Raw genomic sequence first — 26853 nt, forward strand, 5'->3', positions numbered from 1 at the left:
TGGAAGCAATTAAAATGTAGCTCTTCCTGTAGAGATGAGATTATTTTGGAGTTCAAATAGTTAATTTTGTTTAGTGGATGATGCAAAGCTTTGGTGTGCACTGGCACACCAAAAAAAGAAGCTCTGAGCACATATATTAACTGGATTAACATGGGAGACCCGCCGTTCAAAAATAATGAGCTGTTGGGTTGGTTCATGGAACAGTGTATTAATCTACTGTCCTGCATTGTGTCTTTTGTTTGTGCTGCTAACATGCCTCCAAAATTTTCAGAGCTCTTGAAACTCCACAAAATACAGCTTGTCTGTGCAAATTTTTTAGTCATATCAGTTCTCCACTTTCAGAATATTTGTGTATGTGTAGCAAGTTGACAATGTTTGCATTTTGTTAAGGGCAGTTCACTTTATACAGCACCTGAAAATGAAAGCATGAAAAATTTCAAATCTGCAACCATCATTATAATTATGAATATCTGTCTGCAGGAAGCATCTCAAGCGGGGCCTTCAACTACTCGCACGCATACTGTGGCAACACAGACAATGTGGGAGTGCAATTCTGTTGGTAAGTCATTATTGATAAAGCTGTTGTAGTGTTGCGAAAATGCATTAAAGAGAGCTATATGATTGATTACATTAAACGTAGACGGGGTGCTTGCCAATAATTCTAAATATATGAAATTTTTTCAGGTACACAGGTGTCTATTGGACTTAAATCTCTAGTCAGCACCAAGGTCCAAACAGAGAAGCCTGCCACCAGAGAAGTCGGGGTAGAGGCCGACCAGGAAACCTGTACAGCAAGAAAAACGCACCTAACTGCAACGGTACTTGATCCGCTACCACCTGTGCCAGGGCATTTTCAGCCTCCTCGTGGCTCAACACCCATCCCGATGGAAGTAGATGACTCTGTGTGCACCGAAGACGACAACGAGCCGCTAACTGCAGGCAGGGACCTGAGTTATGTGCTGCCATCTGATGCCAGCTTCTGCAGGTATTAGTATTTCCACTTCAACAGAGTTTCAATATTTAAAAACAAAAGCCCCAGCTGCAGACAGTCATGATATAGTGCATTACACTGCAACTGTAGATCGGTTGCACTTATTCAAGCTAGCTCAATGACATACAAGTAAGTGTCTAGTAGGAGCATAAAAGTATTCAAAATTTCCTAGTTTAGTTCTTCAACAGCATAAAAGCAGATGTCAAACGAAGATATAGAAGCATACTACATTTTTAGTCTGTGCTTAAATTTCCTTGTCCCTGTTCGTGCTGTTTCTCCTTTGAAATGGATGTCACCTAACTTTTCATCTACTGCAGCAGATCCAAGTAGTGCATGTTCACAATTATTTCAGCCAAATCAGATGCAGACTTGAACTTTCAAATACCATGCAGTTCAACGAATAATGTTGCAAAGTTCATCTAAAGCCCTTGCTAGCTTCATTCTTGGAGTGTTTCAAAGACAGGATCAAAACTGCAATACCCCACAGTGCACGGGATGGAGGGCTTGGCTGCAATATGGGAAATGTAGTTTTGCAAGTTGTGCACAAACAAGCATATAACGCAGTGGTGACATAGCATCGATGTCATAGCCTCCTTCCTTGTTCTTAGGAGTGTGCATGTTGGGATGTGACGAATATATGCAGGATGGCAGGAGCCATTAGTCTGCTTCCCTGTAGTGTGCGGGACGTTCATGGTGGGGCCAAGAAGCAGAAAAGGGAGTTGAAATATATCTGAATTATGGCATTCCATACTAATCATGTAAATAAGTGAACAAAATGCAAAGCTGGGAGCTTGATTAGAAAGGGGCCTATACCGGGCTACGGTAGCTTCATTGGGAAGTGCTTGGTACCCTTTTCTGTGGTCTGGTAGTTACTGCTATCACTGGCCGCATGTTAAAGCAGAACTTCTTTCAGCCACTTTTGTGCATTTGCTGGCTATGGCAGGCAAGAAAATTTGTCATTTCAGCACTGTTCATTAGGCAAAAAAAGAAGAAAACGCGACGAAATACATAGACATGACACGTATGCTACGTCACCTATGTGTCACATGTTCACTCATTCAAACCTGCAAATATACCCTTCCGGTGACACAGTCAATTCGAGTGATAGCGTTCATAACTCTCATGCATGACTTGACATGATTAAGGATGTGGTAATACTCACAATGGGTCAACAAATATTGCCTTGATGAGTCTACAGAGACCATGCCTCATACATACCTTGCACACCACTAATCTCGGATGTGGTGTTAGGATATTCACAGTTGCTTCAGCTAGCAAAAGGGCAATTTTTCCTTACATAATATGGTCATGTTTTGTCTGCCTAGTGTACATTAGTGCTGTCTTTAGAGCTACTATGGAGCCATCACATGCACTTTGCCGTTTAATTTTGCACAAATATTTGAACAAGTCACTAAGATGCACAAGGATATTTGATTCTGTTGTGAAAAAAATATAAGTTGCGTAGCCATAAAGTGTACCTAATTTTCCATGGCATTTTTCTGTTCCCTGTTGATAGACCGAAAAAAAAAAAACTGCATACCTACAATAAACTTTGACAGCACCTTTATTTAGTACATTTTACATCCAAGACATTCCGAGATGAACATCCACGGCTGCTACGTATTAGTTCATAATATTAACAATCATATGGCACTAATCGCTGATGTCACTGCACTTCTTTTTCAGCGACTATCAGCAAGAAACGGCCCAGTCAGAAATTGAGGAACCCCTTTACAAAGAGCGGAAATTCATTGTGTTCGAGGGTTGCCTGCGGCAGCTTCTTGAGACCTGCACAATGTGCGGGCAAACAAGAACCCTTTACTTCAGCATAGTGGGAAGCCTTGTGACTGTGAAGGGGACATGCTCACTGCAGCATTCTTTCCTCTGGAAAAGCCAGCCACTGGTTGAAGGAAAGGCAGCCGGAAATGTCCTCCTGGCTGCAGGCATCTTGTTCTCTGGCTGCGGTATAGCTTCGGTTCTTCGGTTTCTGCAATCCATCGGGGTGCAAGACCTACTTCAACTACCAACGGGCATACTTGCTACCTGCCATAAATGAGGTTTGACAATAAGAATATCTCTCATACAACATTCAAGTCAAAGTATATGTTAATAACTGCATAACTAGATGTCGCATCCTTTCATGACAACAACTTGAAGCTACAATGCAACATATAAAACACATAAAATGCTTCATATATGCAACAGCGGAGGCATTGCAGTGCAATGCACCTGCTATTGCACATCTCTGTTGCCTTTGGCTACATGTTTAATAAACCAGCTGCATGCTCTAGTACTGAAGGCATAATTTTTGCAATATATATTTTTTAGTAAATGTGCTGTGAGAAAAGTGAAAAGCAATGCAGCATTTGAAACCTGCCCCCCTCATCCTAATATGCATTAAGGCAACCACATGACTGCAAGTTTGTAGCCTCTAAATTGAACATCTCCTTCTTTGCAGCTTTTTCAGCAAAGGGAAGCAGAACTTGCTAGTGAGCTTGGGACAACAACAGACCTGGCAGGGGATGGTCGCTGTGACTCGCCAGGCTACAGCGCAAAGTACATGACTTACAGTGTACTGGCTGTGCAGAATGAAGCCATTTTGCACACAGCACAAGTTCAAGTCGGTGAGGTAAGCCCGAGTCAGAACAATATAATGATTCTTTCCCAAATCAATTCCATGCTTGAATTTCCTGCCCTGCTTCAATGACTAAAGTGATGCCACACCCTAAACTTCAGCCAATAATGAAGAGCACGCGCAAGGCCACTGAACAAGAAATTCAAACATGGCACAGAACTGGTTTTGGAATCATAATTTCTAACCATTTTTATAATATGCTAACTACTGTTCACTTGTGCAGTCACCAGAGGTGCCAAACAGTGTTTCGATGGAGAAACAAGGCCTGATCAAGTGCTTGGCAGCAGTGGAAGACATTGGAATCGGCATTTCTTCACTGACTACAGGTACCATCCAATGTTCTTGCACATGTTAGTCTTCATTACAATAATACATGTCAATGTCACCATCATTTCATCAAGTGTTTAGTCTGATTTATGGGGTCCAATAAACCAAATTAACTCTATAGCTATGAAAGGCGCCATACTAAAGATTTCAGAATAATTTTGACTCCCGGTTATTTAATGTGCCCTGAAGTAACCCAGATGCTTTGTGTTTATCCTCCACCGAAACAGGGCAGCTGCAGTTGGGAGTAAACACGAGTCTCCTGGCTCTGTAAGTGGCAAGAATTAAACCAGCAGAATAAACATTTAGCTTGTCTTACTGTTGCAGATAGATACAAACTGGCCCAATTTATAGCTGTGATTACACAAATAGTCTGAGATTAATGTACTATCATTAAAAAGTGCTGTGTTTACCTCTGCTCTTACCATTTTGAATGGGCCTCACAGTTCCTTTTCTCCCTTTTCTTTCTTTTTTTTTCTTCATAGACCGGCACCCAGCCATCAGGCGGTACTGCAGGACAAGCAGACCAGGCATGAAGCACTGGTTCGATGTCTGGCATATTGCTAAAGGTAAAGAACCATATTTTCTCCTCTCCTTGACAAGCTTGTAAGCATCTCTTTCCTCGTGAAATGTAGGTCTCAAGAAGAAACTGCTTGCCGCCAGCCGCAAGCATGTGATTCTTGCAAGGTGGATTCAGTGCGTTATCAATCACCTCTACTACGTGGCTCGATTGGGCAAGGGGAATGAGGAAGTGGTAATCAGCATGTGGAGAAGCTTGCTAAATCATGTTTGCAACAAGCATCACGGACATGATGGTCCTTACAAGCAGTGCCTACATAAGCCACTTCAGGACAGAAAATGGCTGAAACCAAGTATGTAGCACTTCAGATCCTATATAGAATATCTATACAGCTCTTTTCGCATGACAGTGGTGGGATTGGTGATGGGCCTCCAGTAGTAAGCTGTGTGTCTCTTTCTCAGCACACATCAGGTGAAACCAGTTATGCCTGTGCACATTAGCTGGTAGGTAGCCTGTGAAAATTTGGCAGCAGCCTCGGCCTTCTTGCGTTCTCAGCCCTAGGTAGCTGGAATACATAGTATTTTAGGGCAGCCTTGGTGCAATTTAATCAAAACCTGTTAGTCTGTAGCAGCACGTAGGAGGCTTATTGCAAAGGTAGTTTGGCACAATCGGCGCAGTATTCCCACCACTGTAATGATAACATGGCATTCAAGCGTATTGGCTAATAACCCAATATAAACAATCCATTTCTAGCATCACAAGCATTCCTGGAGCTAAAGAAAATCGTGGAGAGCCCACTGCTGCTTCGAGACTTGAAACAAATTTCTCCAAATGCACAGACATTTTCACTGGAGTCATTCCACAGCGTGCTCAACCGATTTGCTCCAAAGTCAAATGCTTATTCAGAAGAAGGGATGCAAGAAAGGTACATAAGCAACAAAGAGCAGCGAGAAAACAAGAGTCGCATTGCCTGCTTTATTCTTCAGGACTCGCCTGGCTGTGCTGCATTTTAACGAAAATGTTTCAAGGCAACAAGCTTCCACCCGGGCTGGCGAGGAACGGTGGAAAGTGAAAACTTCTAAAGCAAGGAGGGGTCACTTCACTGTGAGTCAAGTGAAGGAGGAGCCAAGCTACAGTAAGTAAGCCCAGCAATGAAAACTGATCACTATTTGTGCAAATATGATTCACAATGCAACAGTCGAGCCCACTTAAACGAACATGATATCATGCATGTTCACAGCTGTGCATTTCATGTTAGACGGTGCAATAGCTCTAATGGGTATTTTGATAATTTTACCCTTGAATGAACCATGGTTTTTGCTTAGAAGTGTTATTCAATCTCAACTGTATTTCCTCTCCAGGGGCTAATGTGTTTTTTTGCTGGGGATAAATACTACAGTACAAGAGTGAAGTCTATTTCAAGCTCTTGCTTACTTAACAGGGATATGGTGTAGTATAGGCAGCTCTAAGATGTATGCTAAGAGAGGACTGCTTCCTTCTTTTTGCACAGACTATGTTGAAGCACTGCTGCAGGACACGCTGGAGCGCGCACGAAGCTCATATAAAGAAAGCTTCCAGAAGAGGCCCCAACCCACTCCTCATCACATGGCTGCAATGTATGAAAGGCCAGAAAAAGCTGACCTCATAGCCTCCAAAAAAAGCCGGTATGCAAGCACAGCCACCCCGAGAGCCATGAGCAATGCCACAGAGTAAGATTAAGCTGTTCTGCCCGCTCACTACTGACAAAAACCAACATGCCAGGATGTTTGGTTTGTGGGGTTTAACGTCCCAAACCGACTCAGGCTATGAGAGACACCGCAGTGGAGGACTCTGGAAATTTCGACCAACCACCTGGGGTTCCTTAATGTGCACTGACATCCCACAGCACACGAGCGCCCAGCTTTTCGCCTCCACTGATTGATTGATTTGACCAGAACGGCTACTCTGGATTTGTTGCCTTTGCCGCTGACGTAGGCTCGGTAGTTTAGCTGATTTATGCAGTTTGTGCCTGTTTCTTGAAGCATTATTGCTATGGGTAGGGTTTCTTCTTGAGCTATATTGCTGTAAGAGTGATTTCTTGTTCTTATAGCCTCTGCAGTTCCATTGTAATATTGTGGTGGAGTTCGAGTGTTTTTCTTGATGCGATATGGTTTGTCCTTACTGTTGTGGCTGTCCATTTTGTTCAGCCATTAAGCATTCTACATCGTTCGCAAGTCTTTCTCGGAAATTATTGAACTCGTCAGCTAGGCACTACAAATGGCTTCCATGGCCTGCTTCATCTCTATGATTATGCTCTCTGTTCTGTCTATTCTGCTGTTCATGTCTCTCATTGTTGCTTCAAGTGTTTCCTTTGTTACAAAGTTGTTTTCTGGTTTCTCTGCACACCTTCACTTGGTGGGTGGAGGTTTGTTGGAGCTTGTCTTTCCCCCATTGTCGTTTGGTGTTCTAGGGGAGTGTTTGGATGTGGAGGAGGAATCATTTGTTTCTTTTAGAGGAGTGACAGTGGGTACTGCAGTATTTTTAGGAGTGTGGATTTCCTGTCTGAGCACCGAAAAGTGGCCGCCGAGGTTGGAATTTGATCCCGCATCCTTGGGCACAGTAGTTGAGCACCATAACCCCTGCACCACACTGGCGGGGCTAACATGTCAGGATGTCTAGCGAGATGAAAGAAAAAATTACAACGATTCAACGCTGCTGAACCAAATATTGAGCAAAAGCATTAGCAGCGGGTGACCGAGCGTTCTTCTTCTCTTTGTTTTCTTCCTCAGCCCGTATATAAAGCCCCGCTTTAACCAAGGCGTATGAACGTGCCTTAGTGGCCTATAGGGGTAACGTGAATGCCAGGGTCCTAGCAGGCTGATTCTGACATAACCATCCCATGTGGAACGACAGACCCAAGTTGGCAGCTTCTGCCGACCACTTGAGTTCGTAGCCCACGGACGCTGCAATGCAAGGATTCGAAAATCACCTATGGTTGTCGGCATCGCACAGTACATGGGTGCCATGCATTCATCAAAACATGGCTGTTATGGTTGAAATCAAATGTGGGTCCCCCAGCCCAGTAGTCAAACACCTTAGCCACTGAGCCACCTTGCCTGAAACGGTGAGCAGTCAACTTCATGATGGCAATGGATTTTGTTGGGACAAGGGCAGCTTTGGCCAAAGAGCATCCTGACATAAGGTTTCGGAACTTTTTCATGAATGGATGAGATGAAAGAGACATTTTGTTCCAAATTCAGAAGCAGCTGTTTGGTTGCATTCAGCTACTCGATACGGCATCAAAGAAATCTTCCTAATACCCATCTCCAAACTCAGACATCTAAGCAAACGCGGAGGGACCTGTCAGTTAATTACATGGTGTAGTAACCCAGAAGAGAACTGCATGATGCTGATCTCAGTGACATGACAAGCTGCTTCTATTTTGTGTGAATGCCTCTTGCAACCTGTGTAGAGGTTTCCTGACACCATGTAATATGAAGTGAAGGCAGATGAATGACGGGTGCCAGATCCTCCTGCTCCAGGGGTGAATGCTCTACTGCAAAGGATTGAAGCTTTCCACCACCAGCTTCAGAAGCTAGACAATAAGGCAGTGAAGATGACAGCAACACTGCAGTTCGAGTTGTCGTCCGAGCAGCCGAAGGCAACCGTTAGAGAATGCTACCATATCAGGAACAAGAGAGCCTCTGTATCAGCATAGAACATCGACTACAGCCGCACTTCAAAGTACTGCAAGTAATGAGAAGCAATGCTTATTTTGTCAGACAAAAAGTAAGCAGAGGACTGCGTCTCACAGAATAAGCGTATCCAAGGAGGAAAAAACTCCTAAGATGGGCCACTGTTTTTGTTGCTTAAAGCGAGAACACCTGATAAAGGACTGTAGAGGTTGCATCAAATGTGATTGATGTTCAAGACATTCCAAGTCTATGTGCAGTCTGAACTACCAAGGTTGAGATCGAGAAAGTCTAGCTTGCACCGGTGAGCTTTACATTGAAGCAGACTGACTGCTAAAATAGCAGGGATGATCCAAGGCATTGGGACTGATCTAGAAGACTGAAAGGCATGTTCTCATTCAAGTCTCATGGTAGTATCCATTTTACCAAGCAGAATGAAGCCATAAGCAGTTTGCAACTTCGGGCTGTAGCAAAGTTATAAACATGACCCGTTGGGTGTGGTTTGAGCAAAGATCTTTTTGCAAGTCCTGTGAAATGCCAATCTTCACTAAGCTCACTGCCGTAACATTTAAAAAAGGTTTTTTTTTAACGATATTTATTGCCTCAGGGCATCAGTAAGGTATGAGATGAAGAATGAGCTAATGATTAAATGAATGGGAAAAGGTTGGTTGATTTTATGAAGTCCAAGAGTGAACGATGATGTGGTCCCTCAGTCCAAGTGAGATACGAGGCAGGATTGTTGGCTGAAAGGCCAGCTATCGTCAAGTGCCGGATACGTGTTGGTTTCAAAGCTGGGCAGACCCACAGCAAATGGTGAATGCCGGCTTCAACATTTCCGTCATTACATATCGGACACCCTGGGTGGGGATATAAGTATCAGAAATGAGACAAATGAGACCACGTCCGAGTGACAGCTGGTGTGATGGCAACCCCTACCCGGATCCTCTTGTTTTCGCGGTTGTTTTCGCCATGCAGCGGTTTCGCTGCTACCTGTACGGAGAGCCTTTCGTAGTAGTAACCAATCACCATTCCCTATGCTGGCTACTCAATCTCCGTGATCAGTCTAGTCGCCTAACCCGCTGGGCACTTCGCTTGCAAGAATACGACTACAGCATTTCGTTCAGAAGTGGCCGGGTTGCCACTTGCCACGACGGAATGCGACGCGGACAACTTTGATCATTACGTCGCTGCTTTATCTCAGATTTCCAGATACTCACACCTTTCGAACAGAGGAACACACCGACCAGCATCTGGAGTCGTTCTTAACTGCTGCTCAGGACCCAACCTCGAACAGCCAGTTTTGCCTATGTGATGGCCTGCTATACAAGAAAGTTTACTCGGACACTAGCCTTCGGTTCCTGTTGGTAATACCTGAAATCCTCTGTCTTTCTGTTTTACGCGTCATGCATGATGATCCAGCTTCGGGACACCTGGGATCTTCGAGAACTTTGTACTGCACTCAGGAGCGATTCTACTGGCCACGGATGCGCCACACGAATTACCAGTATGTTGCAAGCTGTCCTCAGTACCAGAGTTGCAAAGGTCCTACTGGTGTTGCACCAGGAATGTGGTGCCACCCAAGGCTCCTTTTGAGAAAGTAGGAGTGGACCTTTTGGGTCCTTTTCCAGAGCTGCATGGAGGCAATCGTTGGATTGTTGTATGTGTGGACCATCTTACTCGCTACTGTGAGACGGCCGCTCTTCCCGCAGCTGCAGCATACCAAGTTTCCCTGTTTAAGCTGCATTCAGTCATCTTGCGACATAGTCCCCTGAGAGTTGTTATAAGTGACAGAAGTCGTCAGTTAACTGCCGATGTAATTGAAGAACTGCATTTATGTGCATCTGATTTCAGACATTCGACCCCTTACCACCCTCAGACAAATGGTTTAACTGAACGCACCAATAGAACTCCCACGAATATGCTTGCCCCCCCCCCCCCCCAATGTATGTCGCATCGGACCATAAAAATGGAGACTGTGTTCTTCCGTTCATAACATACGCCTTCAACGCTACCAGGCATGAGACCGTAGGATACAGTCCATTCTTCCTCCTGTTTGCCCGCTCCCCTTGACACACCCTCAACACCATCCTCCCATTTTGCCACTCAAGATGACCCGTGCTTAGCCAAAACTCTTTGCTTGGCTGAAGAAGCACTGCGAATAGCCCGACTGAGGACTTTGGCGTCACAAGAGCGATCGAAAGCTCGCTATAATGACCACCATCGCCAGATCATCTACTTCCCCGGTGACCTAGTCTGGCTTTGGAAACCAATGAGAAAGCGCAGCTCACACCAGAAAATGCTGGCACGCTACACTGGCCCACGTGATCTTAGAACGACTCGACGAACTTGACTACCGGATTGCACGTCTTACGGCCAGTGGACGACGTTCGGCAAAAACTGAGGTGACACACCGGCCGTTTGAAGAAGTGCCACTTTCGTGACAACACCTGACTTGCCCGATGGGCTTCGTTTGCAAAAGGAGGCAAGAGTTACAGACAGATGAATAATGAATATGAGGAACTCGGGAGTAGATGGACGAAGAAGGAAGAGTGAGTGGAAGTGTCACCTGTTTTGTGTGCATCGTTCCTTGGTCTCAGAAACGTTGCGTTACGTAGAGATGTCAAGAGTGTTACGTCGTCTGTAAGCCAGGCGGAATGTTTGTAGGAACTTTGACTGATGAAGTGGAAACACTATCACTGCTCCTTGTTCACATGCAGCTGTTTGCTTGCAATCAGCTGTCTGATGCGCCAATGACAGATTCTTTTGTCCTGATGAAGTCTCCAACCTCAAGATATTTTCCCCTGCTCAAAGTGCAGTCAGAGACCTATTCCCCAGCTATTTTACCCGTATGACCGGAGCACAAAATTGGGAAGGTGTGTACCTGGTGTTTCACGAGTGAGAATCCAGTAGCATCAATGACAATACTGCTCCTGCTACATGCAAGGCGGGTGCTCAATAATTTGACCACCGGAATCCGCCAGCCTGCTTCATGACTCTTCACAAATTCAGCCTGGAATCGGAGAGAAATTGTCTTGCACGATATGATCCCCAAAACTTGACTGCAGGCAATGCCTGGGACATCACCTGTCCAGTGGGTCCCCAGTGAACATGGTGAAAGCAAGAACACTGGTAGGAAAGTAAACAGAATACAAAACATTAAGAAACCTAACAAAGGAAATGCAACCACATCTTGCTGGAGACAGTTGGTAATAGATACTGAATAAGAGGGCTCCTCAAATGCTACTTGCGTTGTAATGCAAGAAATCTGTAGAGGTGGCCTTTACGAGTATTCGAGTTAAATTAAAAGCTTTGTGTGGAGCCTATCCTTTACAAATAAATTCTAAAAAGTGCTCCGGGCAACACTCGAAACCGACTTGGGCAGCACATGCAAACCTCGTCAATAATGGCAGTGGGCCCTTTACGTCACTGGCAGTACCTCATCTGGGAGATAACTGGCAACTAGCGCTTGGGTCATGTCTGCCACCTCTTCACTGCTCGAACGCCAATTACTCCCAGCTTCCCACGTTATGTGCCCCTTTTTCTTCCTCGCCTTTTGGCACATCACAAATGGTTGCACGAAGGAAAGCCCTGCACGACAAAAGCACCTTTCCAACAACTGACTTCAGAAATCTCACCGTGGGTCAACATGGTCATGAAGAAAAGCTTCTTCAACCATCGTTAAAAGTTCACCAGCCAGTTTCACAACCACCATAGCGCAGCCAGTTTTAAAATAAATAGGTCTCGGAGTGTAGTGCTACGAAACGCTAAATGTAGCCAATGACTGGCTGTAAAAAACGATGTTGGGAGGTTACACATTAGACAAGCTGTGCTTTTTTGCAAAATGGGAAGCCCTCAAATATCTCTCCTTTGCTGGAACCTAGCCTTGAAGGAAAGCTTTCTTGGACTTTTTGCACAGAAAAAGGATATTTCGTTGCATAACAGGCCAGTGTCTAGTTCGGACTGAAAGACACATGCAAACTTCTTGCATACTGATGATAGCACAAGATGATCAGTTCGATCTGGAAGCTCAAGGGTGAGCCAACGAAATTGATCACTCACTTTAGTGCCACAGTACAGACAGCCAGCAATGAAAAATAGTGAGGTTTCAGACAAATACTGCAGAGCTGTCATAAAAGGAAATATTTTCAGTGTAAAGAAGTTTATTATGCCAGCTCTAAAACACCACTGGAAAAATGATAACAGTTCATGAATGAAACTGCATCTGGATATAAGCAACAGACACCACGATTATCAACAGTCAGCAACACACATTCCCACTGCTAGCATGACATACGTCCAGCTATCTAGATCTCCTGCACACCATACGAAATCAGGCGGAGCACAGCAATGCAATCTCTAAAATACATGAAGCACTCTCCAAAACTCGATGAATTCTTCATCTGATGGTGAAAACAGCAAGACTTCTAAAGGAAACTGCGGATCAACAACGTGCAACCAATGGCACAGGCCCTGCTACACCTACGAAACAAAGGGGAAGCAGAAACTGAACAAGTGCACCACCTGATGTCACAGAACCAGTGCGAGGACTTGGGTGTAGCTTATTGTAGCCATTCTCCGGCTTTGCATGAACTTGAGGCAAGCCAACAAAGCCATCTGAAGATGATACCCAACGCCAATGGTTCAAGCAACAGGACCCAATTCTGTGGTATCATCAGCAGGAACTTTGAACAAGCTTCCCGGGGCATAACCTTTAGCAGATATTGTAGACAACAAAGGCTCAAATGTTTGTGGGAGTACTTCATGCAACATGAAGGCAGGTAGTGAGAAGAAGCAAGCAATGTTTCAGAAAACATTAATGCGTATAGCAAGGATATGTCACAAGCTGCCTCACATATAGAGCGAATTTATGGGATTTCTTGCCTCATATATAGAGCGGAACTAACGGGAGAGCATGCTTCGACAAGACGCTCCGGGGCAGCGACCGGCGAGAGCACATCCCTGCCGGTCGGGCCGCAGTACAACCAGCAGAGAGTATAAAAAAGGCAGACCGGAGTATGCTGCAGCAGTGTGCCCTGGGCCTCCCTCGTGGCTGCTTGCCCCAGGAAAGTGTCGTGTTTTTTTCACAGAGCCCGCGACCAACTTGTCGTCCCCCCTCCCTGTACGGCCGCCGCTACCGACCAACTCTGCAACTACGATTAGATAAGAAGGCTGTGGGAATCTCTTTTGCTACAGACTGTCGGTTAATTGAATATTCTTTTCGCCTTTGTTTAAACCTTGATCTGGCTTAGTATTTTACGCTGTGTTTTTGTGTAACTCTCGCCCTTACTATCTCTGGAATACTTGCTTTGTTATTTTATAGTCTTCTTTATCGCAGTGTTTGCTCATTGTCGGCTTTTTCTCGTGTCATTTACCGAGTCGTTTTTTATTACTATCATGTCCTGGTGTTTTATTTTTTTTATGCAGTGTAATTTGGACTACTACCTATAAATGTTCCCATTGTATGTTGAAAAAAGTGACGCATAAATTTATTCCTTGATCACACACCAACACATTCACTTCACTGGTTGATCGGCCTAACTTTTAACTGTGTTCTCAAACCTCATAGAGGGACGACGGGTAACCGTAAAGGGGATCCCGCGCCTCTGTTAATCGTTAAGGTGGGGTTTGTGACAATATAGAACAGACCAAAACTGCAGGAAAGGTATTACATATGCTAAAAAATTACAAAAATTACAAAAAGGTCAATGAGCTGCAAGGATTCATCAGATTTGCCAACTTTAATAAAAATTCATGGCACAGCCTGCATACTCTAGTGCAGTGAAAAAAACTGCTCACCCCCCCCCCCCCCCCCCTTCAAAAGAAATTGCATGAGTGCACTCAATTCTGCTTAGGTGCAGTAATGTGAAAGCACTGCGAATTATGTCACACTGCTTAAATTGGTCCGACATTACGCTAGCAAACCTCGGCCGCACTCGTCCAGATGGCGTATGTGTATGCCATATTTACCCAGGTTAAATGAAGGAGTGGTGCAGATGGAACTTCATGAAGATGACAATGTTCGCCGCACAGCTGAACAGAATGTTGTAGTTTGAACTTGATGAAGACAACGATGCTTACTGCACAGAATGAGAGTTTGTTGCAAAGTGCATTGCTCGTACCGTAGACGGGGAAATTCCTCAGCCCACACAACCAAAGCAGAAGCCAGTGGAGGCCGCTTGGAACCGTCAAAGCCGACAGCCCACCATCACACACCCACGTAGCTGGTCGGAATGCTCTGCCCCAAGGCAGGTGACCTCTTCCCCTTGTATAAGTGCTCCCTTCTTCTCTCCTTGCAAATTTCATCGTGGTCTTTTTCTGTAAAGCTGTAAATTCTTCAGTTCTGTTCCTTCTTCCTGGTGCTCTGTTCTATATTGCCTTTTGTTTTCCTTTGACTATCCTGCATAGATAAATAAAATGTACCTGCATAGATAAATAAAATGTAAACACCAACACTGGAAAAAGCGGCCATGAAAAGAAGAAGAGGAGATATGCGGATAAGAAAAGCGACAGAAAAAACTAGAAACAATCTCAAAGAAACAAGACAACAAGCCAAGCTGTCGACAAAGTTCAGGCCCCAGGCTCCAGAAATTGCAAGAGAACAAGTTAAAAGTATCCTTAACAACAGTGCCAAACGAATGAATTATGAAAGAAGCTCCTCGCTCTATAAAATGCCAGAGGGATAAATATTAGAACAGGCAATGACAAGGTCTCCCAGCCCGACTAAGTGATTCCTGCGGTACAGGCCCCAAAATGAGAAGCAGTGGCTACCGTAGCTGGCAGAATTCGTGTACATATATTCACTGTGAAAGGAGAGCGATGTAATGCACAGTTACATACAGCTGATAATCAAGGAATAGGGGATTATGTCCAGGCATGACAGCTGGTGATAGCCGAGACAGCTAAAGTAAGGCTTTTAGAGCATTCGCTCTACTCCTCCCATGCACAAACCTCAAAGTGAATGCAATGTTGACTTTGAACTTTCACGCTGTGTAGCAAACAATGTCATCTTTACAGCTCAGACATGAGAGCACTATGCTATCGCCACAACCTATCACACCTCGTAGTAAAACTAAAACACACTCTCGCACTATACAGTAAACATCGCCTCCATCAATTTCTAACTGCAAGACATTTTCGTGCGCTACAATGATCATAGTCTTAATGTTTCATCTACTCCTTCTCCTTCATTAAACTTACGGAAATACACCATGCACATACGCCACCTCACTAAAGACGGAGGCTGCAACCGTGCCAGACAGCCTGCCGAGACCATTGAACAAAGAGAAGCCAGACTAGCCCATTGCCAAAAAGCTGAGCAAGAGTGCAAGCGAGCCAAGATCGAAGCGGTAGCAGCAACTGTGACTGCGGCCAATGGCTAACGCGTCCTTGAATCAAATTTCATAACTTTTTGAAAACATGTAGTGCTGCCCCTACACTTTGGCAAACACACCTGAAAGGGACCAGCTATTACTGCAGCTTGGAGATAAGAAATGTGACACCCTGCAAGCATATTAGACTGTAAATAAATTCGAATTAATAATTCAGATCAGCAAATGCAGGAACAAAAGTCGTGGTTTGATCTGTGCTTCACCTGTATTACTCCACTGCTGGAATGGATGTATTCTGCTATCTGTTGTCCTGTATTCACGGCTAGGAGTATCAATAAACAAACCTTCAAGCACTCATTTCATTGTGTCAGTATTGATCACTCACACACTCGGTATCAATCAAAACACAGAATGCTTGTGCTGCCTCGGCAGAAGCATTCTGTGTTTTGATTTTAATTTTTTTTTCTATAAATTCCATTCCAAATAAATGTTTATGGTAGATGCTTGGAAGCATGTGCCCAAGTAGACTTGGCAATGCTTAGCATTGTCCTCCATTCTGGCTTGTTTTTGGATGTGTATATATATATATTTTTACTAGGAATTGAACTTTCTCCCCAGGTTTTATTTTTCACTAGCTAACAGTTCTACACCTTTCTTGCTTACACATCTACAAGTTCTGGCACTTTAGAGAAATGCGATGTCTGTTCTTAAACAGTGCCACAAAACAGACACTCGACAAAGTGCATAACTTGGCGTTCATAAAATAGCATTCTCAATTTTTCCACCTTAAAAGTAAACGCACTTCCATGCACCACTCGAAGCAGTGCGCCTGCACACGTGATAAAGTTTAGAAGCCAGCATGCAGTGAAGCGACAATCACCTGAGATTAAAGGGGAGGGTGCCTGAATCCCACGTAGCTCGCCGACGGAAATTGACGACGAACCCGGCAAACGACGCAGGCTGGCAGCACCACCCTGTTGCCTTCGCCCAGCCTGCCCCAAATCCACTTCGTAAACAAGCGGTAGGCTATGTAGCGGTGCTGCCTGAAAATACCACGCTTTACAGTAAACGGATCACACACACACACACACACAAAATAATAAAAAATAATAATGAGAATCTGTCACCCGACGCTTCCGCACTACCTACTTGTTCACATCTCCGTCTTCATCGATATTCGCCCCCTCCTCCTCTAGAGCAATGTGCACAGCCCGAAGAACTTCGGGCGTTAGGCACACGCTTTGGAACGCTGGGTGGCTCGTAATGCAGCCGATGCAGCCGCCGTGCACCACCAGCACCTCCGGCATGCTGCGGCAGCACACATCTTCTTCATGTGTGGGCATGCGTTCGCAGCAGCCGCAGCGGCACCTGCGCATAAGCAAAATGTGAAAAGGCCCCGAAGCAAACACGAAACGGCATTTCGTGAAATAAGAAAGTTGTAATAACTTATGTGCAGTGGCGCGCGCGCCACGGAACGCACCATGGTAGGCCGTCGTCTCCGCCGCCAGCGGGTGGTTCAGACGGGCCAGTCGATGGCGTGCTGCTGTCACTGCTGTCGTCGCTGTCTAGCGGATCACGAAACGGCGTGTAATCATAAGGGTCGAAGTCCAGCTCGGCGGCGGCTTCACGCAGCGAAGCTTCAAGCTCGGGATCCATGCGTTCCATGGCGACCGACACGCGAACCGCAAACACGAAGGGGAAGAAATCGGAGCACCACCGGAAGTAAACAAACCGAGAGTCGGTGGCGTCGCTGGCGTCGCTTCGTGACGCATTATGGGCGGGGCGTCGGCCCAGACATTTTCTTTTTTTTTTGGCCGGCGCATGGCGTGTATGAGTTGAGGGTTACAGCGACGGGAGAGGAGGAGCGTCATTTTTAATATGGAATATCTGCGTTATTAAAGATGTTAGCCTAAAATTTTTTTGCGCTTTGCTGACTAGTGAAGGGCGCCGACCGCTCGTGTGCTTTTCTTAAGCACAGCTTCAAGCTTTTCATGGGCCCTTTAACTGTTATTGGACGACACTTCGACTCCGCGAATCTGCCTATGCGATGCGCACGTTCAATTGTGCTAGGATCAAGGTGTAGTTCCAATTTGCCAGCACAGAGGGTCAGAACTTCTTGCTCGGAGTCTTTCCATGACTCGTCTTTCGTGTCGTTTATACCATGAAAAATAAGATTATTCCTACGTAGCCTGTTGTTTGTATCAGTGCTTGCAGCTTTGAGGACGGCAATATCTCTCTTAATCTGAGTGGTAACGCTTGGTTCAGAGCTGAATTGCGGGGATTGCTGGGTCGATTCCAATGCTACAACGCGGATGGTAATAGACTTGAGCATTTCGTCGTGAGAGGACTGTGCAGTTTTAATCTGTTCAAATTCGTGCATGATGGTCACCTGATTTTCCTGTAATTGTTTTATTGTTTCCATCAAGGCTTCTAATTCGGGTAGTCCGGGAGGGCCCGGGTTAAGCTCGACATCACCAGAAATCAACAGCATGAGATCACACAGTGCCGCGAGCATTTCTGCGCCGCAACATACACGAAAGAATCCTCGCCATTTCAAGCCGTCGGGGCACGACACCGCTATCAAGCAGTGGTTACTACTACGGTATTCTTTACAAGGGCTCAAATAACTAACCTGAAAGGTCAGAAGAGCGTTCAACATGGTTTGCTGAGCGGTGTCGTGCCCCGCTGGCTTGCATCGGTGGTCGGCTTAAGTAGATAGCAATCGTCGGGTCCCGTGATTGGTAACGTGATTGATGAACGTTGCCAGGTGAGATAGGATCCGTGCGCCAAGTTTGGGATGCGGTGCCGGGGCACATGATCGGGTGCTGTCCAAGGAATCCAGTGAAAAAGTTCGGGAGCAGGAACGAAGCAGGAAGGCGCAGTTAGGTTCCAGGAAGGACATGTGGTGGCAGGCAGCCAGCATGACAGTGCCTGAAAGGTCAGAAGAGCGTTCAACATGGTTCGCTGAGCGGTGTCGTCTCTTGGACAGCTTGCCACAATCTGCTGTGATCTACGCAGTCAAACGCTTTCGCATAATCAATAAAGCAGAAGTACAGGGGTTTCTGGAACTCTCTTGCTTTTTCCATGATCCAGCGAAGGTTGGCAATTTGGTCTCTAGTTCCTCTGCCCTTGCGAAACCCAGCTTGCACGTCCGGAAGCTCCCGATCCACATACTGCTGCAGCCTACCTTGAAGGATTTTCAACATCACCTTGCTAGCATGCGAAATAAGCGCGATCTTGCGGTAGTTGGAACAATCTTTGGCACTGCCTTTCTTTGGAATGGGGATGTAAACTGACCTCCTCCAATCCTGTGGCCACTGCAGGGTTGTCCAAATCTTCGGACATAATGTATGCAGAATGTTAACAGCGTCATGGTTGAGGTTTTGAAGCAACTCAGCTGGAATGCCATCAATTCCGCTAGCTTTGTTCTTAGCAAGGCTGGCTAAGGCCCATTCAACTTCACTCTTCAGAATGCCCGGCTCGAGATCAGTAATCACAATCGTCTTATGTTGGGTTTTCAGACTGGCCATAGGGTTTTCTTGGCAGGAAATACTGGAGTGGGTTGCCATTACCTTCTCCAGTGAATCACATTTTGTCAGAACTCTCTGCCGTGACCTGTCTATCTTGGGTGGCCCTACACAGCAGAGCTCACGACTTCATCGAGTTTCGCAAGCCCCTCCGCCACGACAAGGCAGTGATCCATGAAGGGGGGTCCATACATAATTGTACGCAAATCAATACTTCTAAATAATTACGTTCCTCTGTAATCTTGCAATCAATTGATTACTTTATGCAAACAGCAACGTTTCTGCTAATTCAGTTAAATGTTTTTATTTTATTTATTTACTTCATTTTTCCTCTATTCCTCAATGTCGATGAAGGACATTATGTGAGGAGTGGGCTAACAAAACAATATTAATGCGGATACAGATGATCTTCGATGGCATATATGAGTGATTGATGATGGTTGCCACTTCGGATTGAAGCTCATTCCAGTCGTTGGCTGTTCTGAGGACTGTTGATATGTTACAGTGCGAGATTGCTCAGGGTAGACTGCATTTGGGTTGGAGTTGCGGGATATTCTATGAGCGCGTGTAATCGGAATAGCATCGTGGTCGAAGGTATGATAAAATCCGTGATACAGGGAAAGACAGGCAATTTTTCGACGATAGACTAGTGTGGGATGATGAAGATTTTATTGTAGAAAGTGTGATAAGAGTAGTCAGAACAAATTAATCTTGCAGCACGGTTCAGGACAGATTCTAACGTGTTGATTAAAAGTAGCATAGAAGGGATCATGCGCAGCACATGAAAACATCTATTTTTGAACGAATAAAAGTTAGGTAAGGAAGAGTTTTTGCATCAGGAGACTATTGAAAGGTTACGCCGTAAATACCCTACAACTTGATTTGCTGAATTATTAACATAATATATGTGATGGGACCAGGTTAAATGTTAAGTGGACACCAAGGTATTTGTAGGTGTCAATAGTACTTTAGGATTAGAGGCAATTGTGTATTATTCTGGTGGCTACGCCGCTGATGGAAACAAGTTTCAGTGCTATATAGTGACATAAGCCAGGTTCCGCACCATATTCGTCAATGTGGACAAGATCTTATTGAATGGTGCTAATATCAGGATGCCGGGTATCCACCGGTTTCCAAATGGTACAAGATTTCCCACGGCCTGATGATCAGCTCTTTTGGGGTGAAAAGCTTGAGAAAAGGTGCCATGAACCAAAAATGTTGGTTAAAAAAAGGCCACATAATGGGCTTCTGCAGCACGAGCTGGACTTACGGTTGTCTGATGGTGGAACGAATCACTGGCTCACCGGTGCAACGTCGATAAATAATTATTACCAGGCATCAATTCGGCGCAGTAAGAACTACTGCTACGAAATGTCAGTGACGATGTGCTAACGTGAAATTTTTCGGCCGCAGGATTGTGCGCATGGCTGCCCGGCTTGTTGCGCTATAAGCAGTTATCTTTCTTGGTGCTATTGGCATCTGTGACGATTCCTCGATTGAAGCTCGTGTCTAGTGAAGGGTGATGTCAGCAGCTCCATCAGCTTTAGGCCGAAAAATTACAGGCCAATACTATGCTTTCAAACGAGAAGCTGCCTCTCTTGTTTTAAAGAAAACATCCGCACAGTTTTTATTTTCACTTTTTTGGAGACCTTCCCTGCAGTACCATTACACAGCGCCAACAACGAAGCGCAGCGAGAGGATCTTTGGTTCAGGCAGTTCAGGCTACGAGAGACGCCGTAGTGGAGGGCTGTGAAAAATTCTACCCCCCATCGGTTTCCTTATTGTGCACTGACATCGCACAGAACATCGGCGCCTTGCTTTTCGCCTCCATCGAAAGCGGACGCAGGTGTCGGGTTAGATGCCACATTCCTCGGTCGACCGCCCTGACCGCTGAGCCACCGCGGCGGGTCAGAGAGGAACATCGGAGCAGATACGAGCCAGCCAGTGAGCAAGGTGTTCGTGTATTATCGCGCTACGGGAGACCTGCGCTGCCCGTGGGACGCCACAAAAACGATGCTAAAAAGCGTCCTCTTTGCTGGGTAGTACAAATCGCCGCCATCTGCATCCGAATGCATGCAGTCAGTATGGATCCACTGCTTTAATCTGTGTTGTGTACGAATTACAAAGGAGGCGCTGAAAATGCTTTCACGGTTGTCACGATTTGTAAAAAGCAATAAATAAACCAATGTCAGGCATCATCTGACATGCATAAATCGGAGAGCAGTCGATACAGCCTGGCGGGTGCAGCGCGAATTCGTGGAGCTTTTTACACGATTTACATGCAACTAAGCTTTAGCATGTGAATACACGAAACCGCAACAGGTGTAGGCAGCGTGAATAACCCTTCTGAGGGACAGTGCTTCCGACAGGCACCTTGCGCAGGCCGTGCATGGGCAGCTGGGGTTGCGTTCAATGCATGCTTGTCCCTGAGCTGATAAGTCGCGCTCGTAATGCTGAGTCCACGTACTGGAAAGTCGCACAGAAGGTTGAAGCTGGGACTGTGGAAACGTTCGAACTTTGCCTTGGAAGGAGTTTCGATGTTCGTCGTTATGTACAGATACCATTGAAGGCACGGTGATCTCGTTCTCAACTGCCAATAGCCTTACGTGCTTGCAGCTTGCTAGGTTGGCGCAGTGGGATATCGCACATTAGAAGCGCACTGCGTGCCAGCTCAACAACACGCGGTGCATAATGACTGAAATGCTATTGTCGCGGCTGCTTAGTAATCAGCGCCAAATGTCATCTATTGCTGAAAGTTTCCTCTTGAAAGTAGATGGCCCTTTTCATTGAGATATATAACCGACGCTTTAAGTGAGCGCTAGTTTGCCATCCTTACCTTTAGTTGCCTGACGGGCGTGCAATTTTTATACTTGTGCAAAATAAGAGCGCACATAGTTGGCTGTACTCTATATATAATTCAGCTTGAGCCGGCAGAGCGGCCTGTGTAGAGCGAAAGGCGTTTCTCATGAACCAGAGCATGTATGCACCTGATCGTCTGGGCCGTACCAACCACACCATAGCCCCGTTTCATGCGGCTATGAAAGAGAACAGTACAGTCGAACAAAGAAATTGTTAACTTGTCCTTGGCACCCTACGACGCAAGCGGCCATATAGCGGCGGTGACTATGTTTCGAGGTGGAAGGGTACACGGCATGATGGATGCCGCATGCTTTGAACATTTCGCCAAAAGCCAGCCGCAGCGTTTTTTCTTTTTTAATGTTAGGCTACTGCCAGTTCACAATGATGTCCATGATACATGACGAGACTTTTCACGCTCGCCAAGGGTCAGAAAGAAGCGCGTAAGCATCATAACGTTTTTATTTTTTCTCTTCTCGCCGTACCGGGTTTGTCCACATCATTGTGTCAGTAAAGAGACATTAATGTGAGAGGTGCTAGATTTTCTTTCTAGAGCCTGGCATACTGCTTCAGCTACGAAAGCGCATAGAAAAATCTGGTAAAATATATTGTATTGCGAATGATCCTGAGCCAAGTAACAACAAGTGACCTGACAATCGTGTAAGCGTGTATAACTTTCGAGTTAATTTATTAATATGGTTACGGTAACATGCATCAAGAGTGGTGGCTAAGTAGAGCCTTTACATGACATAATCAAGAGCCTTCTTCATGCTTATTGGGATATCAGTGTGCCAGGGCGGCTCAGTAGTGCATGAGCTTATTCAAAGGTCGTAAACCCCTAGAATCCCAACGATTAATATCGTCTGCTTGAATTGTTCATATGCGCGCTTGAAACTCAGCGTATTAGTTCAGCCAAGTGAAAACTTTTGATCGCGCAGGGTTGGTCCGCTGAGAGGAGCTGCGGATTTGCATATTCCAGCACCATCCTGACCGCGTTATCTAGGATAAGAAATTCTCGAACAGCAGCGCTCTCCCGAGACTTCAATGAAATATCTGTGTCAACTGTAAGTGAAATACGAACAAAGGCGGGAATCATAATGGATACCTTTCCTTGACAGAGAAAAAAGGCAAATGCTGGGAACAAGAATATTCAAGCATGTATAGGCCACGTATAGTTGCAAAGGTGTGCCGTAATGTAAATTATAATCCTACAATGACGTTCCTTCGAAGCAAATACAAAACGGTTATGGAGCCAATCAAAATGCTTTGCAGTTTCATCTGAAGATACATCCAGTTACTCTCGATGGATTCAGTTAAAGTGCATTTATTTACACGGCATGTGAGAGGAAATGTAAACTGTCAGGCGTGCACCCGCTGACATTGTACCAGACATCTCGCATTGTAAAGCATCTCACATTATACCATCCCTGCTTGTTTCTGTCATTTTGCATGGGAAGCATACTGCGATTACTCCGGCTTCTACACGAACAGCAACTGCAGCCTTGGTACCCAGACTGACAAACTACACGAGGTAAGCTTCTTTAGCGCGCCTGCCATATTTTCGTTTTTGCTGACTCGCTTGTGATGGCAAACGTTTGCCCCCCCCCCCCCCCCCCCCCCATCTTCACGTTGAGCGATATCACAAATACGACCTTGCTGTTACCGTCAACGTTATTTGTTTTAATAAACACAGCTTCGCTATTTGTGCCTGCATTAGCGTTTGGGCCGCAGTGACAAACCTTATTTTATTCAGAGAACGATACAACGGTGAATAGAATTTTTTCTTCGGGAATTGACCTCACATACCACAGCTTTCATAATCCAGTAAAGGCCATTAAATGAAGTATAATCATCACTTCACCAGAAACTGTTGGGGCAAATTGCTCGCAATAAAGTGTAAGGGGGCTGATACGATGATGGTATCATCGTTTAACCAGGTCTATGTTATCATGCTCGTGGTTTCACATGTTGTAAGTATGTGCTTGCATTCGTCTATAAAGCCTCACTTTATTTCCCCTCAAGTACACTTGTTGAGATACTCTACCGTATCAGGCGGTGTGGCACCCATTATAAGGCGTTGGTGCTGAAGATCTCAACGAAGAGCAAAAAAACCCAATTGGCTGTCGTAGTTATACACCTTAAAAAGCTAGTTATGAGCAGCAGGTGCAATCTAAGCCACACGAAGGTCCCGAAACTGGAAGCTCTAAGAATCATAAATAACAGAATCACTAGTTGTGATTGAAGCCGCTATTATAAATCTCATCCCTACTATTGAACGGTATTGTGATTAAGGAGTTAGTTTCCATGGTTTATGTAAACCTTACAGAACGCGCTCAGGCGTGACGCTTTACAGCAATACGAAGTGCTTAAACGCTCAGGGAGTTTTCTGACGTTCTCTATCCGAGCTACGGGGTTGTATCTCGGACAGAATAAAATGGATAGAATTCTCAATAGGTTCGTGAAAACTGGTTTGTCTACATAAGCTGAGTTTCAATGTGATTAGGCATAGAGAACGAGCCATTTGCGTCATGCTTATAGATTACTTGTGATAAACTACTGACATATGACCTTCACTTTCAGCACTCTTTGACAAGGTTGCTGACAGAGGACCTTGCTGACGTGGAGATTGTCGTTGAAAGTGACCGATTTCCCGACACCCGGACGTCAATCAAGGTCCACCGGTTGATCTTACCGCTGCAAAACGAAGTGTTCAGGGCCATGTTTTACGGAGACTTCGCCAAGGACCAACGTGTGGTCATTACCGAATTACACCCGGAGGGAGTTATCGGTCTTATCCGGTGAGTGCACTCAACCAGTTTGTACAGCCTATTCATTGTTTTCTCAATTGGCCCTGCGCAGTTTTCAGGAATAAACTATTCCAATGATTCGGGGCCAGGCAAACATCGCATGATTTTGCCTCTAAATTTCCTCGCTGCTGCTCATAGTGGTTAGCTCTTATATGAAATTGATCACACCGTTATCTGCAATAGCTTACCACATCCGGCCTTTCATGAGCACGAGATGACTCGCGCAATAAATCGCGAAATGGTGGGAGTGGCAAATTACATTTTTGATGGTGTCTTGGATGGTTGAGGTATTCAAGGCCAAATGTCAAGATAATCAATATGTGTATTACTGCGCATGTTCCGAGATCTTGGTTCGCTCACCTCTGTCTGCGTTTGGGTATGGGTTTTGTGACGATGGGAAGACGTGCGTTGTAGGCTTAATTTAGTAAAGACTTGTTGTGAAATTTATATTGATAGCATGTCACGTAATATAGCCGAAGCTACTCGGTACATTTGCATATTTAAGATGTTGATACAAAAAAAAACTCAAATGGCTCCAGCGGGCGCTGAGGTCGTTGGGCGACATGTGACGGAAGCTGACGAATTTCAGTTTTTCTTCCTAAAATATATTGCAACCGTTCTGTATCTTTCTGGTGCCTTCACACCCCAACTGCTTGTTGCAAAAATGGCGCATGTCGCTGTCTCTCTTTTAAAAAAAATATGTATAGTGATGGCGGAGGCTTGATTTTGTATGTGTTGGGACGTGAAAACATCTACGCGTAACTTCCGCGAAAAAAGTTCAACTAGTTTATTGTAATTCCTCCCCAAACAGGACACATTTCAGGTGATATACTGAGTTCCTGATATTACTAGTCGCCTGTACGAAACAGGTTTATATAAAGTGTTTAAAGAGAAGAGAGAAAAACACTTTATTCAAGAGCGCAAATTAAGCACTCAACATATCCTTCGCCTGATTAACAAAGGCAAGCTGGTCTTCCATCTGTCCGATGAGAACCAAGCACTCCAGGAGAGAGGAGAAGGGAAGGGGTTGTAGTGACTGGACTGGGCGACTGGACAGGAGTAGAGACAGTGTTCAAGACTGGCATACAGCGCAGGACAGTTGGAATAGGAAGGGTCTGAACGAAGATGGAAATGGAAGTGTCGGGAACAGAGGTGGGCAACCTCATGAGGTTTCGACCTCATGAGGTCGACCTCAACCTCAAAATGACCTCAACCTCACGGAGTGAGGTGAGGTTGAGGTGAGGTCGGTGACAGCTCGAAATCTTTTGAGTGAGGTCACGAAATTGGACCTCAACCTCACGCGTGAGTTTGAGGTTGAGTGAGGTCGTCATTCTGTGAGGTCGAAATTGTGAGGTCCAGGCTTTTTGCTGTTGCCGCGGCTTTCTTCGAAGAGCGCCCCTTTTGACGCTGAGCTCGAGCGTACTGCTGCGGTGTTCCCGCCGACTCTCGGTGTTTGGTTACCCCCCAATCGGACGACCGGATGCGGCAGCCCCTGCCCAGCTTTCGGCATTCCACCGTAATGTCCGCAGCCCGAGACCGCTTCCCTCTGGTCTACTTGGAAGGTGATATTTTTTTTTTACTTCACGAACTCCTCATGCCCCCCGCCAGCCACCCCCGTTTCCTCTGACTTGTTTGTGCCGATGCTTGCGGCAGGCTCAAACACCCAGGAGCGCGCAAAGTACATAACTCACGTTGACCTGCGGTGCTTTTGTCGGAGGCCGCAAAGAAAGCAGCAAACTAAAAAGCGAAGCAAATTGTCTTTTCGCAGACGGCACGGAGCAGAACTGTGTCTTGTGCATGTTTCCAGGCGCTATAACGGCTGCTGCCTTACATTCGATAAAGGACCCTGCTGTACATTACACGGAAGCTTAACAGGTAATGGTGCAGCGAAATTGTTAGGGGACGTGATACTGACAGATAAAAAAAAAACATGAACAAACCAGAAAAACCGGCACAATACCATCTGGGCATTTTATCGAAGTCCTCCCTTTCGAATTGTACGTCATCGTTCTATATTTCGGTCCTGTAAATTTATATTCTTGTATTTTCCAGAACAACCTCTCTTTGGTCTTGTGCTGCTTGTTTCTTATACAGATTCACAGGTGGCCCCGAACAACTGCAATGGGATGAAATGGACGGCACATCTTATAAGACGCAACTGGTATACAGGAAAACGCATGCGCCTGTTAACCAT

The 26853-nt window shown here is 45.4% G+C and overlaps 2 protein-coding genes across 4 annotated transcripts; one reads left to right on the top strand and one right to left on the bottom strand.

The window, feature by feature from the left end:
- Positions 1–2363: 2363 nt before the first annotated feature.
- LOC146171712 (uncharacterized) lies at positions 2364–17447 on the bottom strand. Of its 3 annotated transcripts, XR_014702784.1 has the most exons (6): positions 16950–17442; positions 16619–16837; positions 16350–16512; positions 14109–14538; positions 4376–4460; positions 2446–2978 (listed from the first exon to the last, which is right to left on the bottom strand). XR_014702784.1 is itself a non-coding variant. In XM_084586356.1 (4 exons), exons 1-3 carry the CDS (start codon positions 17132–17134, stop codon positions 16356–16358), a joined length of 561 nt encoding a protein of 186 aa, XP_084442482.1. In that variant the 5' UTR covers positions 17135–17447; the 3' UTR covers positions 2364–2978; positions 16350–16355. The 3 variants fall into 3 exon arrangements, 1 of the variants encoding a protein (XP_084442482.1); XR_014702785.1 differs by lacking the exon at positions 14109–14538 and having other exon boundaries at positions 2368–2978; positions 16950–17447; XM_084586356.1 differs by lacking the exons at positions 4376–4460; positions 14109–14538 and having other exon boundaries at positions 2364–2978; positions 16950–17447.
- LOC146171713 (uncharacterized) lies at positions 3030–6757 on the top strand. Its single transcript, XM_084586354.1, has 6 exons — positions 3030–3952; positions 4436–4519; positions 4586–4822; positions 5224–5395; positions 5457–5605; positions 5981–6757. The coding sequence occupies exons 1-6, from the start codon at positions 3877–3879 to the stop codon at positions 6181–6183; spliced, it is 921 nt and encodes a 306-aa protein (XP_084442480.1). The 5' UTR covers positions 3030–3876; the 3' UTR covers positions 6184–6757.
- Positions 17448–26853: the final 9406 nt, after the last annotated feature.

This window comes from Amblyomma maculatum, unplaced genomic scaffold (assembly GCF_055883805.1).
Source record: "Amblyomma maculatum isolate TAMU_Amacu unplaced genomic scaffold, ASM5588380v1 scaffold_18, whole genome shotgun sequence".
Taxonomy (NCBI): Eukaryota; Metazoa; Arthropoda; class Arachnida; order Ixodida; family Ixodidae; genus Amblyomma; species Amblyomma maculatum.

Coding starts and splice junctions, on each gene's coding strand:
- LOC146171713 (XM_084586354.1), top strand. CDS start 3,877: ATGGAGAAACAAGGCCTGATCAAGTGCTTGGCAGCAGTGGAAGACATT. Junction 3,953..4,435: donor CATTTCTTCACTGACTACAG/GTACCATCCAAT, acceptor TTTTCTTCATAG/ACCGGCACCCAGCCATCAGG. Junction 4,823..5,223: donor CAGAAAATGGCTGAAACCAA/GTATGTAGCACT, acceptor ATCCATTTCTAG/CATCACAAGCATTCCTGGAG.
- LOC146171712 (XM_084586356.1), bottom strand. CDS start 17,134: ATGGAACGCATGGATCCCGAGCTTGAAGCTTCGCTGCGTGAAGCCGCC. Junction 16,838..16,949: donor GGAGACGACGGCCTACCATG/GTGCGTTCCGTG, acceptor GCTTATGCGCAG/GTGCCGCTGCGGCTGCTGCG. Junction 16,513..16,618: donor GAAGACGGAGATGTGAACAA/GTAGGTAGTGCG, acceptor TGGTATTTTCAG/GCAGCACCGCTACATAGCCT.